The sequence below is a fragment of the Erpetoichthys calabaricus genome, chromosome 1, assembly GCF_900747795.2.
Source record: "Erpetoichthys calabaricus chromosome 1, fErpCal1.3, whole genome shotgun sequence".
NCBI lineage: Eukaryota > Metazoa > Chordata > Cladistia > Polypteriformes > Polypteridae > Erpetoichthys > Erpetoichthys calabaricus.
The window spans coordinates 83,375,301-83,392,959 of NC_041394.2; the positions used below are offsets into that span (position 1 = coordinate 83,375,301).

General features: G+C 40.2%; 1 protein-coding gene across 2 annotated transcripts in view; it reads right to left on the minus strand.

Moving 5' to 3' along the window:
* Positions 1–17,659, minus strand: part of LOC114652766 (pecanex-like protein 1) — a 149,863-nt gene that overhangs the window by 97,240 nt on the left and 34,964 nt on the right. For both annotated transcript variants that reach the window (XM_028803094.2, XM_028803086.2), the window contains exon 6: positions 12,709–14,448. In XM_028803094.2, coding sequence (XP_028658927.1) covers positions 12,709–14,448 — 1,740 coding nt within the window. The remainder of the gene's footprint in view (positions 1–12,708; positions 14,449–17,659) is intronic.

Below are 17,659 nucleotides of genomic sequence, written 5' to 3' on the forward strand. Positions count from 1 at the left end.
AATATGGACCTTGCTTCAAGCTAAGCTATACTGGGAAGAAAAAAACAAACTATATGTTGAGAACAAAGTCAACATTTCCACTTTATTCTCGCTGTTTATGTCGAGATTAAAGTCGACATTTCCACTTTATTCTCATAGTTTACTTCATAATTAAAGTAGAATGTCGTAAACTAAACTTCTTCCTAAAATCAATGTTTAATCAATTACTTAATTTACCCCGTCATAAATTAATGCAACACATTAAATGCTTGTGTTACGTTCCCCGACCCAGTGGTTAATCACTACGCTTCTTAAACTGACTTCCTCCGCACTAAGAAAAGACAGCGATCACCATACAGAATCCATTCACTTCATGATATTCCTGCTTTCTGAAAATTTAGAATGCTAAGATAAATACTTGATATAATTTTCATGATGAAATGCATTAAAGCAGGTATTACACATGCACGGTAGTGAGGCGGTAGTGCTGCTCCCTCGCAGTAAGGGGTCCCCAGGTGTATGTTCAGTGTAGAGAACTTTATGGCAGGTGTGACAAGGCTCCAAAAAACTGGATGTATGAATAGCTATCGCACAGGTTTAACTTAAATATTGTGTAAATGTTGGGTTTGTGATCTGCTGGTCGGAGACACGAACACAGAATTCAATGCATGTTCTTCTGAGTGGGCTATCTTTATTGCATGCATGCTGTCTCTATCTGACGTCTATAAAAAGTCAACATGTCGACTTTATTCTCGTCATAAGCGTCAAGATTAAAGTGGAAATGTCGAGAATAAAGTCAAAATGTCGTCACACTATTACACAGTACCCAGGTACATTACACTGTATTGAAAACAAATAAAACAAGCACAACTTGGCTTGCAGTATTATCCAGTACAGTAATCCCTCCTCCATCACAGGGGTTGCGTTCCAGAGCCACCCGCGAAATAAGAAAATCCGCGAAGTAGAAACCATATGTTTATATGGTTATTTTTATATTGTCATGCTTGGGTCACAGATTTGCGCAGAAACACAGGAGGTTGTAGAGAGACAGGAACATTATTCAAACACTGCAAACAAACATTTGTCTCTTTTTCAAAAGTTTAAACTGTGCTCCATGACAAGACAGAGATGACAGTTCCGTCTCACAATTAAAAGAATGCAAACATATTTTCCTCTTCAAAGGAGTGCCCGTCAGGAGCAGAGTCTGTCAGAAAGACAGAGGAAAGCAAACAAATCAATAGGGCTGTTTGCTTTTAAGTATGCGAAGCACCACGGCACAAAGCTGTTGAAGGCGGCAGCTCACACCCCCCTCCGTCAGGAGCAGGGAGAGAGAGAGAGAGAGAGAGAGAGAAAGATAAAAAAATCAATACGTGCCCTTCGTGCTTTTAAGTATGCGAAGCACCGTGCAGCATGTCCTTCAGGAAGCAGCTGCACACAGAAGGTGGCAACGTCCCAATCGTCTAGGTGTGCGAACAGCCCCCCTGCTCACACCCCCCTACGTCAGCGCAAGAGAGAGAGAGAGAGAGAGAAAGTAAGTTGGGTAGCTTCTCAGCCATCTGCCAATAGCGTCCCTTGTATGAAATCAACTGGGCAAACCAACTGAGGAAGCATGTACCAGAAATTAAAAGACCCATTGTCCGCAGAAACCCGTGAAGCAGCGAAGAATCCGCGATATATATTTAAATATGCTTACATATAAAATCCACGATGGAGTGAAGCCGCGAAAGGCGAAGCGCGATATAGCGAGGGATCACTGTAGTATAGAAACAGTATTTACACATCTGACCTTTTAAAACTAAAGTATCTCCAGGCGACGGACGTGACTCCTTTTTTTCGGCAAAAGTTCTTCTGTTCATCATGTTCAACTTTACTTTTAGTTCAGTTTCGGAATGCTCTCTGTCCATTTTCACTGCGCGGCATACCTATGTTACCGCCCACTATTTGGTGGTGTAGCAGTGAAAAAGAGCCCTAGTGCAACAAATCTGTGTTTAGCGGTGCTGAGGTGTTATGGAAGGCCAGGATGCTCTGATAGCAGCCTTCAGATCATCTGCACTGTTGGGTCTGGTGTCTCATATTCCTCTTGACAATACCCCATAGATTCTCCATGGGGTTTAGGTCAGGTGAGTTTTCTGGCCAATCGAGCACAGTGATTCCATTGTCATTAAACCAGGTATTGGTACTTTTGGCAATGTGGGCAGGTGCCAAGTCCTGCTGGAAAATGAAATCAGCATCTCCATAAAGTTTGTCAGCAGAGGGAAGCATGAAGTGCTCTAAAATTTCCTGGTAGATGGTTGTACTGACTTTGGACTTGATAAAACACAGTGGACCAAAACCAGCAGATGACATGACTCCCCAAATCATCGCTGACTGTGAAAACTTCACACTGGACCTCAAGCAACTTGAATTCTGTGCCTCTCCACCTTTCCTTCAGACTCTGGGACCTTGATTTCCAAATGAAATACAAAATTTACTTTCATTTGAAAAGAGGACTTTGGACCACTGAGCAACAGTGCAGTCAGTTTTCTCCTTAACCCAGGTAGGAATACATCTGTGTGTGGTGGCTCTTGAAGCACAGACTCCAGCCACAGTCCACTCCTTGTGAATCTCCCCCAAATTCTTGAATTGGCTGTGCTTCACAATCCTCTCAAGGCTGCGGTAATCCCTGTTGCTTATGCACCTTTTTCTGCCACATTTTTTCCTTCCACTCAACTTTCCATTAATATGCTTGGATACAGCACTCTGTGAACAGCCAGCGTCTTTAGCAATGACCTGTTGTGGCTTACCCTCATTGTGGAGGGTGTCAATGACGGTCTTCTGGACAACTGTCAAGTCAGCAGTCTTCTCCATGATTGTGTGGCTTACTGAAGCAGACAGAGAGACCATTTAACACTAGAATTACCAGAGCCTACGAAAAAACTCGTAAATCCGTCCCACCTTAAATCGCGTCTTAAATCTGTTTGCACCTCTCCGCCAGAGTCCTTTGTCATCTAAATGTGCTGATAAAGCTACTAGCAGCCAGCTATTCCATCCCCCCACCGACTTAGAATGAACTTCTCTCCTAGCTCAAGCCTTGTCTTGATTTGATTACCTGGGATTGAAGTGGAGTTTTACAGTGGAAATAATTCTAGCGTTATTTGGAATACACGCATTTCATGTGTGTTCCATTTCTATAGTTGGCTGTGCAAACACATTTTTAAAACAGAAACGTTTTTCATATTCTAATAGTAAATGACAAAATGTAGGCATAAACTATATAACGTATGAAGCCTGAAGTCCATATATCAAAGAAACACTTTCACAAAAGGTACAAATAAAAGAACACGTGCGCCTTCATTCAAAAAAAAAAAAAAAAAAAAAAAAAGCCGCGTTAGCATGCCACATTGACACTCTTACTACAACCGCCGCAGTGGTGTAATGGTATCAGCGCCTGACTGGGAATCAGAGGGTGGCGAGTTCGATTCCGCACGGCTCCACTTCAAGAAATTAACTGCTCTTATTCTTACAATTTTAGAATAACAATATAAATTTGATTTCAGTCTGTAACAGGCGGTGTAACTTATGATACTGGTAAAGGTTAGCTTTTTTTTTTTTAATTCACTTTTCATTCTCGCAGTCACATTCAGAATCAATCCATACAACCCCATCTGACACAGCTGGTTTCACATAAATAAAAGTGTACTTTTATTCAAGACTATAACCGAAGAATAAAGAAAGCAAGTTACAGTTGGTGATTGATACGACAGCTTGCGTGGTGCAATGTTAAGAACTGCTGATTTCCGATCCGTGCTATATAAAATCATCACATTCAAATATTAACAGTTCCCACACACCCAAGGTCCGCCATTCCTACATTTACAACATGTGTACTTGTTGCAGTGTACACACCTCTCTGTGCTATGGTTCCTATTACAGTGAATGAGCACCTGACACTGTACTTTCTTCCCTGGGGGAAGCTGAGGTCTTAGAACGGAAGTTTGTTGACGCTGTATCATCTTTTCTTTTTCCATCGCCTTTTCCTGTAAGAAGCGACGACGAAGTTCCTCTGCAAGGTGAGCCATGAACACTCTTCTTTCCTTAGCGGACCCCGTGCATGCCTTATACAGTACGTGTGCGTTCATCGCTGCTAGGTCAAGGATGTTGTACAACACAGCAACCGGCCACCTGCGTGTTCCTGTTCGCAATGAACAAGCACGCGCCTTCTGGTCCATGATGTCAACGCCACGCTGGGGAAAAAAGAAAGACAAATATATGTGACATTTTGAAGAAATCATTTTATCACCAGAAGAGCACCAGAATACTTCATCACACTAATATTTTTTTCATTAGCATACCTTCATGTGGTTGTAGTCTGTGACCGTGTTTGTTTTTTTTTTTTTTATCTTGCCCAATCTCCACATCATGGTGCATTGTGCTGAGAATGCAGACAGACTTCATCTTTTTGGGCACATACACTGTCAGCATGGCACTGGGAGATCTAAACACCAGCGTGGAGAATTGTTCGTGTACTGAACTGACTTTAGCTGCAGGTGGAAGTTCCCGTCGCACTTTATTCATGGTGCCAAGCAGAGTTGTATTGCGGTGCAGCAGTCTATTAGCCAGTGAAAGTGACGTGAAGAAGTTGTCTGTTGTTACGGTTCTGCCTTTTTGGATTGCGGCAGATTTGGAGACAAAGTACATGTGCAATGCCACTCCTTATTTAGGAAAAGATCCCAGTCGTCCCACGGGAGAAAGACTTTCCGAGTCTGTGGTCATAAAGCTTATGGAGCCATTTCTGGACAAAGGCAGAACCGTAACAACAGACAACTTCTTCATGTCACTTTCGCTGGCTAATAGACTGCTGCACCGCAATACAACTCTGCTTGGCACCATGAATAAAGTGCGACGGGAACTTCCACCTGCAGCTAAAGTCAGTTCAGTACACGAACAATTCTCCACGCTGGTGTTTAGATCTCCCAGTGCCATGCTGACAGTGTATGTGCCCAAAAAGATGAAGTCTGTCTGCATTCTCAGCACAATGCACCATGATGTGGAGATTGGGCAAGATAAAAAAAAAAAAAACAAACACGGTCACAGACTACAACCACATGAAGGTATGCTAATGAAAAAAATATTAGTGTGACGAAGTATTCTGGTGCTCTTCTGGTGATAAAATGATTTCTTCAAAATGTCACATATATTTGTCTTTCTTTTTTCCCCAGCGTGGCGTTGACATCATGGACCAGAAGGCGCGTGCTTGTTCAGTGCGCACAGGAACACGCAGGTGGCCGGTTGCTGTGTTGTACATCATCCTTGACCTAGCAGCGATGAACGCACACGTACTGTATAAGGCATGCACGGGGTCCGCTGAGGAAAGAAGAGTGTTCATGGCTCACCTTGCAGAGGAACTTCGTCGTCGCTTCTTACAGGAAAAGGCGATGGAAAAAGAAAAGATGATACAGCGTCAACAAACTTCCGTTCTAAGACCTCAGCTTCCCCCAGGGAAGAAAGTACAGTGTCAGGTGCTCATTCACTGTAATAGGAACCATAGCACAGAGAGGTGTGTACACTGCAACAAGTACACATGTTGTAAATGTAGGAATGGCGGACCTTGGGTGTGTGGGAACTGTTAATATTTGAATGTGATGATTTTATATAGCACGGATCGGAAATCAGCAGTTCTTAACATTGCACCACGCAAGCTGTCGTATCAACCACCAACTGTAACTTGCTTTCTTTATTCTTCGGTTATAGTCTTGAATAAAAGTGCACTTTTATTTATCTGAAACCAGCTGTGTCAGATGGGGTTGTATGGATTGATTCTGAATGTGACTGCGAGAATGAAAAGTGAATTAAAAAAAAAAAGCTAACCTTTACCAGTATCATAAGTTACACCGCCTGTTACAGACTGAAATCAAATTTATATTGTTATTCTAAAATTGTAAGAATAAGAGCAGTTAATTTCTCGAAGTGGAGCCGTGCGGAATCGAACTCGCCACCCTCTGATTCCCAATCAGGCGCTGATACCATTACACCACTGCGGCGGTTGTAGTAAGAGTGTCAATGTGGCATGCTAACGCGGCTTTTTTTTTTTTTTGAATGAAGGCGCACGTGTTCTTTTATTTGTACCTTTTGTGAAAGTGTTTCTTTGATATATGGACTTCAGGCTTCATACGTTATATAGTTTATGCCTACATTTTGTCATTTACTATTAGAATATGAAAAACGTTTCTGTTTTAAAAATGTGTTTGCACAGCCAACTATAGAAATGGAACACACATGAAATGCGTGTATTCCAAATAACGCTAGAATTATTTCCACTGTAAAACTCCACTTCAATCCCAGGTAATCAAATCAAGGCAAGGCTTGAGCTAGGAGAGAAGTTCATTCTAAGTCGGTGGGGGGATGGAATAGCTGGCTGCTAGTAGCTTTATCAGCACATTTAGATGACAAAGGACTCTGGCGGAGAGGTGCAAACGGATTTAAGACGCGATTTAAGGTGGGACGGATTTACGAGTTTTTTCGTAGGCTCTGGTAATTCTAGTGTTAAAGGCTCAGGACACATTTGCAGGTTAACCTTTGCATTAATTAGCCGAGTGGAGTGTGACACCATCAGTCTACAATATTGAACTTTATCACAATATTCTAATTTTCTGAGATACTGAAGTTTGGGTCTTCATTAGCTATATGCCATAATCAGCAAAAAGAAACGAAATAAACACTTGAAGTATATCACTGTGTATAATGAATCTATATAATACACATGTTTAACTTTTTGAATTGAATTACTGAAATAAATTAACTTTTCAATGATATTGTAATTTATTGAGATGCACCTGTATATTTAGACAGAAGAGTACAACATTGAATAGAAAATCTCCAGGCCGTCCTCAGACTGTACGAACACCTGAAAACATACAAGCTGTAACAGCATCAATTCTGCAGTCTCCTAGACGTTCAGGGTGCAAACATGCTTCTGCCTTAGGCATTTCCAACACATCCTTGAGGAGGATTTTGCATGAGGACATTAATTTCCATCCAAACAAAATGATGCTAGTGCAGGAACTCACTGAGAGAGACTGGGAGAGCTGTAGAGTGTAGTGTGCGAACATTCTGCAAACCATTCATCGAGATGCCATCGTAATGTGCAGCGATGAGGCACATTTTCATTTGAATGGTTGCGTAAATAAGCAAAACTTTCGTTACTGGGCTGAAACCAACCCTCGTGAACTTCATCAGAGACCCCTGCACAGTGAGCGTTTTATAGTTTGGTGCACCATTGCAGAATTTGACATTGTAGGCCCTTACTTTTTTGAGGAAGGGGAAGCAATGGTCACCGTCACTTCAGAATGTTACACTGAAATGCTAGAGAATGTTTTGCAGCCCCAACTGGAAAAAATGGTTCGGTAGATGCCTGGTTTCAACAGGATGGAGCAACAGCTCATGCTATGTGGAGATCCATGCAAGCTTTGCAGGAGATGTTTCCGTGGGAGCTGCTCTCCCAGCGCAGCGATGTCAGGTGGCCTTCCCGTTTGCCTGATCTCACCCAGTGTGATTTCTTCTTGTGGGGCTATCTCAAATTGAAGGTAGTCTATATACACACCGGCCTCAAAACCTTGAAGCCCTCAAGGACGCTATACACCACGAAATTGCCGCTATTCCCCTTAAAATGGCCAAATTCAAAAATCGTCTTGAAGAGAGTATTGCTAATGATGGCCACCACTTTGAAGACATCATTTTTATAACACAGTGAAAAAAATCAATTTTGTATACCCTTTCTTGTGTTATAATGAAATTTATTTTATCTTGTAGTATTTTTGCAAAATAAACGTTTGAAATGTGGTACTTCTTTTTGGCTCACCCTGTATATTAGGTTTCATGAGAATAATATGGAATAATTTTGTTAATCACGCATTTAATGTAGTTAATTTTACACTCATATGTAAATGAAGGGTATGCCACATAAACTATTAAAAATGTTGCTATCTGCTGTTTTGTGAACAAGAGCACCAAGTAACATTTTAAAGTTTAACATATTAAAGGATAAGTTTGGTATTTTTCAAGTCTAAGTTATTTCTTCACAAAGATGTTATAAATGCAGTTGCCACATAAAAATTGTTGTTCTAAAGTTAACTGCTTCCTACAAATTAAAAAAATCTTGCCTGCACTGCTTCTTTACACTGCAGTCTAGTAGACATGGAGGAAAAGCATAAAAACTTATCAAATGTGTCCATTTTTCAAGTCAAGCCAGTTGTCGAGTATTGATCTGTGTCTTGAGACCGCATACTGTCAAACAGTTTAAACATGTCATACCTTTATTATGAGAATAGCAAAATAACCGCACTTTGCAGTGGCGAAGTACTGCTTTAAAATTTTTATTAAGAAGAAAAGTAAACCTTTTTAAACTGAGGGAAAATATACCAATAATTATTTGTTAAGGATCTCTTTGTATACCACGTTGTCAGTTCGGCCCTTCGGTTATAATATGACCAAGCTGTGCGCTGAGCTTACTCTTGAGCATGCAACGTATAGTTGGCCATGTGAAAAGCAATCTTGCCTCAAATCAGTGCCAACCTTTTGTAGGGTCTGTCCCTGAGACTTACTGTCATTGCAAAGCAGAGCCTTACTGGAAATTGGAGGCGTTTAAATTGAAATGGGTTTCATCGATAACTTCGCATCCAGCTTTTGAGAGTTTAAACATTCATAAACATCAAAGTGTCCACTACTCAAATCTTCACCTGTGAATCTAAGATGTTTAAGAGGCATTGGCGGTTGTTCAAAGGTGTAAAATATTTGGCCATTACGGTACACTTGAAAGCGACAACCAAACAATTCATCGGCAGCCATCAACTTACATGCAGAACCATAGGTGAAGGGCTTAAGCATTTCACTCTTATACTGCTCCTGTATAGTATAATTATCTCCTGTACCGTCATCAGTCCACACCTTGAACCTGTCCCAGTCATTCAATACATAAGACACAATGTTCCTCCGGATATCAAGAGTGAGCCTGATATGGCCGTGCAATATATAACACAGAGAATGGAAAAGGCAGTCGCCATCTCCGGGCATGGAAACCACTCGGTAAGTGACAGTTCTTTGATTGATGGTGATCAACTCGATAGACATGTTAACGGGGGTACGATTGGAACGATAAAGGAAATGGGTACCTGAACAATGTAAACTAAGTCTAAAATACCTACACAATAACTATAATCGTAATAAATGAACAATAAAACAGCAGAGAAGCCGTGGATTAAATAAAAAGGCTGCAGTTATAAGCAGGGAGATGTGAATACCAGGAAGGGAATGAAGAAATCGGAGCGACGGACGGCCTTATATAGGCAGGCAGCCAACTACGTGGGAGGTGTGGGGATGGGGGACCCAACACCGCCTCACACGGCAACCAAGCTGCAGGCTATGGACGTATATGTGTACGTAAATAGGATTCAGTTAGCGTTGGGAACACGCGTACCAAATTTCTTGAATATAGGCCCATAATTAACAAAGACCGCTGGAAAGCTCAATATGGTGGCCGACAGTGGCGTCATACCACCGAAATAAGTACGTACATCGGTTTTGGTTAGCGCAGGGAAGCCGCCTACCAAATTTCGTGAAGATGGGGCCATAAATAAGAAAGTTTAACATGGCGGATGCTGTCGACCGTTATGACCGTTACACGTAGAATTTTGAAATGAAACCTGCTTAACTTTTGTAAGTAAGCTGTAAGGAATGAGCCTGCCAAATTTCAGCCTTTTACCTACACGGGAAGTTGGAGAATTAGTGGGCCCATAACTAACAAAGACCGCTGGAAAGTTCAATATGGCGGCCGACAGTGGCGTCATACCACCGAAATAAGTACGTACATCGGTTTCGGTTAGCGCAGGGCAGCCACTTACCAAATTTTGTGAAGATGGGGCCATAAATAAGAAAGTTTAACATGGCGGACGTTGTTGACCGTTACGCGTAGAATTTTGAAATGAAACCTGCTTATCTTTTGTAAGTAAGCTGTAAGGAATGAGCCTGCCAAATTTCAGCCTTCTACCTACACGGGAAGTTGGAGAATTAGTGAGTGAGTCAGTGAGGGCTTTCCCTTTTATTAGTATAGATATGACCAATTTAAAAGAAAAGCAGCCAGATGCAATAGTTCAGCACATATTCTTTATGTGCAACAACCTTTCACCCCCTGGAGAGTAGTTTCCCCTGAAAGATCAAATCGCAGTAAACATTTTGTGTCACGTGGTTGGTTTTGTTTTCATTTACTCCTGTATTAAAGTAAGAATTTACAAAAGGAAATAAATAGAAAACGTATCTTTACCAAGAGAGGAAAAGAATTTTTTTATTTTTTGGTATTTGGTTCACTTTATTAATCCCAGAGGGGAAATAAGTACCAGGAATATGCAATAAAATAATTATTTTCATATCCCTTTTGCTGTTATAAACATGTTCTGAAGACAGAAAAGGCACGGATCAATACTTGACCAACTTTTTAATTGGCCTAGAACAATCAAATGAAGAAAAATGATCATAAAAGCTGTGACTTTAGGCTCAGGAGAAGCATCTAAATATTACACAATCTGTAATCATTAGAACATTATTTACTGATAACCACAATTTGGTTTATAAATTGACAAACCACAGAATAATTAGAAAACTGATTACTAAATATAAATAGAACATAAATGTTACATAAAATATCTAAATATTGCACATTAAAAATAAAATATTTATTTGTAGATAATTACTACTTACCCTTTGAACTATTTTCACAAATACTGCCACTATAGGATATAATGTAGAACAACTAAAATCTGAAAATTATTCCAAACAACAGAAGCCATAAATAATACTTGTTTCTATATTTCTTAACACTCACTGTGTCCTTCAGATTTTTTTTTGTCAAAAACACCAGCATGTCAACCTTTGCTGGTTTCAGACATGAACACTGACATGTTAAATGCCTCCAGCACTAAACAGTTTCTCGGATAGTGAACCCATGGCTGGAATGGTCAGGAATTTGCATGTCAGTTTACTCAGCATCAGAAAGTTAACAAATGTACTAGGGCTGACAAATTAGCCAAAAAATAAGGTTTGAATATTCAAATTAAAAATAAGTAAATATATATGAACTTAGGTCAACAATGCTGAGTGATGCAAGTACATTTGCACTTGCTTTTTTATACTTTTCTATTATGGTAATGGTCACAGCAGCACCCACCAGAAGAACAAATACAAAAACCAAAAAAAAAAATCTGGGAGGTACTCAGGCAACTGTTGTTTAAAAACAGGAGCTATCAAAATCCCACAAAGCTGCACCCTACAAAAGTGAAGCATCACTACTGCCGTCTTGTATTCAGTTACTACTTATAGCTAGATGCACATTTTTAAACTGCATAACCGGTTTGGTGCGAAAGCACAATCTTTTCACTCACACATCATTTGTTTAACTCTTCCTACAGACATGTCCTGTAACCTCACAAAAATGCTTTTCCCTGGGCTCCACCACAGCCCTGCTTCTCATTCCTCATAGCTGTCTATGCAGCAGCAAGACATGTCACAATACACCAGCTGGGAACTTCAAATGGGACCTAAGCAACATTGTCATAAGCGCTTCACACTTTGTAGTCCCACCAGCAAAACAAGCAAAAAAAAAAAAAAAATAATGATGATGCAGTGAGGTGTAGTGCTAGCACATGTGGCTTGTAAGGATTTAGACACCTTTTCATGGCTTGCTGTCTTGACAAGGTTCAAGGCAAATATGGGAACAGTGAGTTAGCAAGACTGACAGTGGACAGCGGACTTCTTTTATTATTTTTAAAACAATAAATAATGTTTTGGGTTATTTTATTTATAACATATTCCATAAACATATTAAAAGTAAATACAATGCTCCTGTACATAGTTTAAATTTCTCAATATATTTTTATTGTGCTCATAGGCTATATATTTGCTGGACAGATCTTGTAGGACGACCCATTAAAAGGCTATATAATAATTGTTAAAAAGATTAAACAAAAAATAATTAAATATTTGCAGACTGTTTAATTCAGTGACTAGAAATAATCAAGAATATACAACTAAAACGTAATTTTAAATGATCTATATTCAATCTCCAAACAATTCTAAAAAGAGAGAGTCTCTAAATCTGAATAGATAAACTGAAACAATAATGCTTTTCGTTTAATATCAGAAGTGATTATCTGGGGGCTGAGAGGTTAGATAAATATTACCACAATAAGAATATACTTGTGATTTGTTAAAATATTCAATGCTACTTATTAGGAATAATTTGATTGTGCTGATCTGAGCATTCACACTGTAAAATTATTTATTACTAGCCAACCTGCGGCGTACCATACGCCGTATAATCAGGCCGCTTTTTTAAGGATTTTTAAGCACAGGGAGAAAATTAACATTTGAAAAATCGGTAATGAAATAAATCACCAAGAAAAGTAACAGAGCTGACTTTAAATAAATTGTACTGTAATGTCAAATGTATAATTGCAAATGATGGTCTAATATGGATAAGTCATTTTTTGATGTTCACATCAGAGATAGCAATTTGGAATTCCTTTAACGGTCATTAGCACCTAGACTCCTGCACTAAAATGCTGTAGACTTTATGACCTGATCAAACCTTAAGTCAATAACAAAATGAAATAACGTGGAACTGGAAAGTCTTAACTATTTAGGGAACATTACCTTACAAATTAGTAAGCACAACTTTTAGTTTTTTATCTTTTAACTGCTTACCTCCCCCAACTGCACCCTCTTCTGGTAACTCGCCAATTCTCCAGCCTGTCTGATTACCTGCTTGGACCCAGGCACTTGCCAAAGTATCAAGTCGATTTTGAACAGAAAGTCCATCAAGATTTCCAGTACGCGCCTCTAAATCAGATTTGGACACAGTAAGAGGACGAGCTGGTGATTCTCCATCAGAATTTGTTCCAGCACCATCCATGCTCAGCACACGCGCATGGGTCTTGGCACTGGCTGTACTAGAAGAACGTTGTGCACATCTTGAAGGCGCAGATATTACTGGTTGTTGTCCCTCCTCTTCTACTTTGCTGTGATTAATGGTATTAGGTAATGGGAGAGGAGTTTGTGAGGCATGAGACGGTGATTTTGTAGTAGCTGATGCAGAATCAGGTGAGTAACAAGAAGTTGAAGAACTTGAATCATCATCTGAGCTATACCGATGCTGAGAACCTATACTTGACCCACGACTGATGTCACTTCCTTCACTAGCATCATCATCATCACTGGAATCTTCAAATAAACTTTCACTGTAGGCTTTTGCACCTAAATGGCTTCGTACTGGGATATAGTCTCTGTGATGGCTATGGGTGTGTAGAGATTGACTGTGATGCTGGTGATGCCGGTAAGATCCACAGTCAAAGCTACTGCTGCTCACTCCACTTCGCTTGCGTGGTGCCTTCCTCCGTCCAGGTTTATGTCCCGAATTGCTGCTACTACCTCTAAGCAATTTCAAATCTTTTGGACGTACTACTTGTTCTTTTCTTTCACTTCCACTTCTTTCAGGTAACAAAAAAGAAGATGGTATTGGCAAAGCTGGCTCTGAACAACCTTGACCTAAAACAGATGGTACCGAATGAGTCTGTCGTGCCTGCTGTTTTAGCCCATTTTCAAAACCACCCATTTCTGAATGTCCACTACTAGATAGGGAGAAGATGTGGGTTTCCTCCTTTGGCGAATGTTGCAATAAAGAATTGGCTTCCAGGGAACCATGAAGTGTTTCATCTCTTTCATTCTGGCTAACTAAAGTGTTTTCTAGTTCTCCTGAAAGGTCTTTTGACGGAGACTTTAGCAGTTCACTGTCTGAAATATTATCTGTGTCACTTCCCTCAAAACTTAATGTCTCACCCTTCAGTTCCAGTGAATCCTGGGGTTTTCCTAAGAATGATAGCTGATGATTTGTCTGGCATCTTCCTACAGAAGGGCTTTCAAGCTGTGTAGAGTCTGTTTTCTCACTCCGATAACTGCTGACAGTGCTGAGAGTCTCTTTGTCTGTGCCTCCACTGAAACAGCTATCAGTGGAACCGGCTTTGAGGGCTTTATTTTCTATAGAATTATTGACCGTACTAGAAGAGAACTCAGCACTTGAAATGTTCTTTTCACAAATACCAAGTCCTAAAAGATTTTCACTGAGTTCTTCACTCAGACTGCTCTTGATCAGAGGGCTCAAAGGGGCATCTCCAATACTCTCTGATTCACCAGAATGCCCCAAAGGTGAATATCCACCCATTCCATCATCAGGGGCCATAATGAATGTTTTAGCGTCCATACTTTGGGAGGGATCTGAAGGGGATGATATTTCTTCATCACCTTTGCTGGATGGAGATGGGGGAATGATGGAGGAAGAACTTGTAATTACATTTGCAAAGCTCCCTGTTGTGCCAACAAATCCTGGGAGTTCATTTGCCAGTACAGCTGCTAGGCATGATACCTGAGAGGACTGAACTCCAATACCCCCTACAGAGACAAAGAATACAAGAGGTTAATTTAAAAAAAAAATGCTATCTTAGGGACAAAAAAAATATAACTAATAATTTTGTTTATACTATAGTATCAAGGTAAAAGAGCAAAAGGCATTGACAATGGGCGAAACATTTTTATCAGGTAAATGGATACATCTCCAGGTTGTTTAATGTACGTATTCAAACAGTTTACATTTCTTCACAACACAGTTCTGCAAAATGTATCAAAATAAAATTATCAATAGATTTCAAGAGAATAAACCTAGAATTACATATTCTTTCAAAATATTTGAAATAAATCTGTCATAAAATGACCCATTACTGCTAGTTTTGCTGTAAAATAACATCCAACACTGATTCTGAAACATATTTAGTCATCACAAAATAGGACATAGCTCTCAAAAGAGTTTAAAGCTGGGAATGCATAATGTACCACCTCACAACATTTCACTTTAATCACCATTTCTCTATTTGCATGTGGCTGAGTCACTAAATATAAAAAAAAATACATGACAACTGCAGAAAAGGCAATTAAGCTTTAATCTAAACATCACTTTTACCATATACACTACACTCTTTGAAGGGCAATATGTCAGTAAAATTCTTTAAATTTTCAAGTGACAAGGCACACAATGCCTGTTTTTTGTCACTTTAAAATGGATGTATTGTAATCATTTGCTCTTTATCTAAAAGTAAAGCAGAAAACCAGCTGTTGCACATACAGTAATCCCTCGCTATATCACACTTCGCCTTTCGCAACTTCACTCCATCGCGGATTTTATATGTAAGCATATTTAAATATATATCGCGGATTTTTTGCTGGTTCGCGGATTTCTGCGGACAATGGGTCTTTTAATTTCTGGTACATGCTTCCTCAGTTGGTTTGCCCAGTTGATTTCATACAGGGGACGCTATTGGCAGATGGCTGAGAAGCTACCCAACTTACTTTTCTCTCTCTCTTGCGCTGACTTTCTCTGATCCTGACGTAGGGGGATTGAGCAGGGGGGCTGTTCGCACACCTAGACGATACGGACGCTCGTCTAAAAATGCTGAAAGAATATCTTCACGTTGCTACCTTCTGTGCAGCTGCTTCGTGAAGCGACATGCTGCACGGTGCTTCGCATACTTAAAAGCTCGAAGGGCACGTATTGATTTTTGCTTGTTTGTTTTTCTCTGTCTCTCTCTCTCTGCTCCTGACGGAGGGGGTGTGAGCTGCTGCCTTCATTGTAACTGCATTGTGCCGCTGTGCTTCGCATACTTAAAAGCCAAACAGCCCTATTGATTTGTTTGCTTTCCTCTGTCTTTATGACAGTCTCTGCTCCTGACGCGCACTCCTTTGAAGAGGAAGATATGTTTGCGTTCTTTTAATTGTGAGACGGAACTGTCATCTCTGTCTTGTCATGGAGCACAGTTTAAACTTTTGAAAAAGGGACAAATGTTTGTTTGCAGTGTTTGAATAACGTTCCTGTCTCTCTACAACCCCCTGTGTTTCTGCGCAAATCTGTGACCCAAGCATGACAATATAAAAATAACCATATAAACATATGGTTTCTACTTCGTGGATTTTCTTATTTCGCGGGTGGCTCTGGAACGCAACCCTCGCGATGGAGGAGGGATTACTGTACTACCGATAATCTTCCTTACCATTATGTTTACCTCTGTAATAACAAGCTAAAAGCATTGAATTTTTTTTTCAACAACAAAAAATATTTTGTGTAACAGAAACATGTAAAAACCACAAAATCAACATAATCACAGAGGGAAAGGGACGTCTATTGTCCACTGCTGTACTGATGCAGATTAAGTATATATGCTTCGTGTGATATGTTTTTAAACAGTCATCAATGCACATTGGCACTGTTTGAGCAGATGTTGAAAGATTTTTTTTTTTTTTTTAAATTTTTTGTTACTTGTACAAGATAAGGCAGAATGTCAATCAATAGCTAAGTTTCCATCCAGTTTTTTGCGACGTTTTGTTATCAACAAACAGAATATACGTCTCCAGCCTGTTTCCATCCAACTGGCTTTTTATCGATAAAATGGTGTGCAATGACGTCACCCCCCCCCCCAAAACGAACTGTCACATAAGTTTTGTTGTATCGCGAAAAAAATCTGCCCTTGAGCCGTTTCCATACATAATTTTGTGTATGTCGCAAATTATCTACCTTTTGTTTTCCACGTTACACCCCCTCCACTAAACAAAGAAACAAAGAAATGGAGAGATTATTCAGACAGTTTTTTGAAATTTGCCAGCTTACTGTTATTTCAGTTTCACAAATAATTGGAATTGTACATAATATCCGAAGACGACAGCAGAATGAAGCAGTTGCTTGTCTGATAGCCCTAGAGCTCGAAGAAAGTACCCCAGTGCGACGAAACCCACGGGTATGGGAGAGACGACGGAATAAGACCTTCTGGGAGGAGGTGGTGGAGAGACACTTCACAGAAAATCTCTGGCTGCAACATTTTATAATGACACGGCCGACGTTTGAGATGTTGTGTGGATTCATCAGTCCTGATGTTGCGCCCATCACAGGTTGCCACCAACCACCGGTTCCAACCCAAAAGCGGATTGCCATCGCCCTTTACAAGCTGGCAACCTGCGCCGAGTATAGAGTAGTTGGAGAAACGTTCGGGGTTAGTAAAACTACCGTCCATCGATGTGTATATGCTGTGTGCACCGCTATTAAAGAAAAATTAATGCGGCGTTATATCAGACTTCCGACTGTAGCGGAGGCCAATGAAATTGCATACCGCAATTCCTTGGTGCATCTTGTGCCACAGATTTACGGTGCGCTGGATGGCACGTGTCTATTCTTCCCCCGACAGAAGGCTACCGCGATTACATTAATCGCAAAGGGTGGCCATCTATTGTTCTCCAGGCCCTTGTTGATGACAGGTGCATGATACGAGACATTTGCGTTGGCACGCCTGGAAGTGCCCATGATGCAGCTGTGTTTGCAGCATCGGATCTGTACAGGTGAGCCTACCTTTCAACATCCCTTCTCAGTGCGATAACAACTGAATTAGTACTGTAACCTGCTTCCCTTAAGGTTTTTAATTAAAACTGAAATTTGAATTAATACAAAATAACGACATTTAATCAAAAAAAAAAAACTCTCTTCATCAGACCATGCGAACCGCTCCGCCATTCTTGTTTTGATTGCACGTGATGAAAATGTGACACATTTATTTGCGTTAAAGCC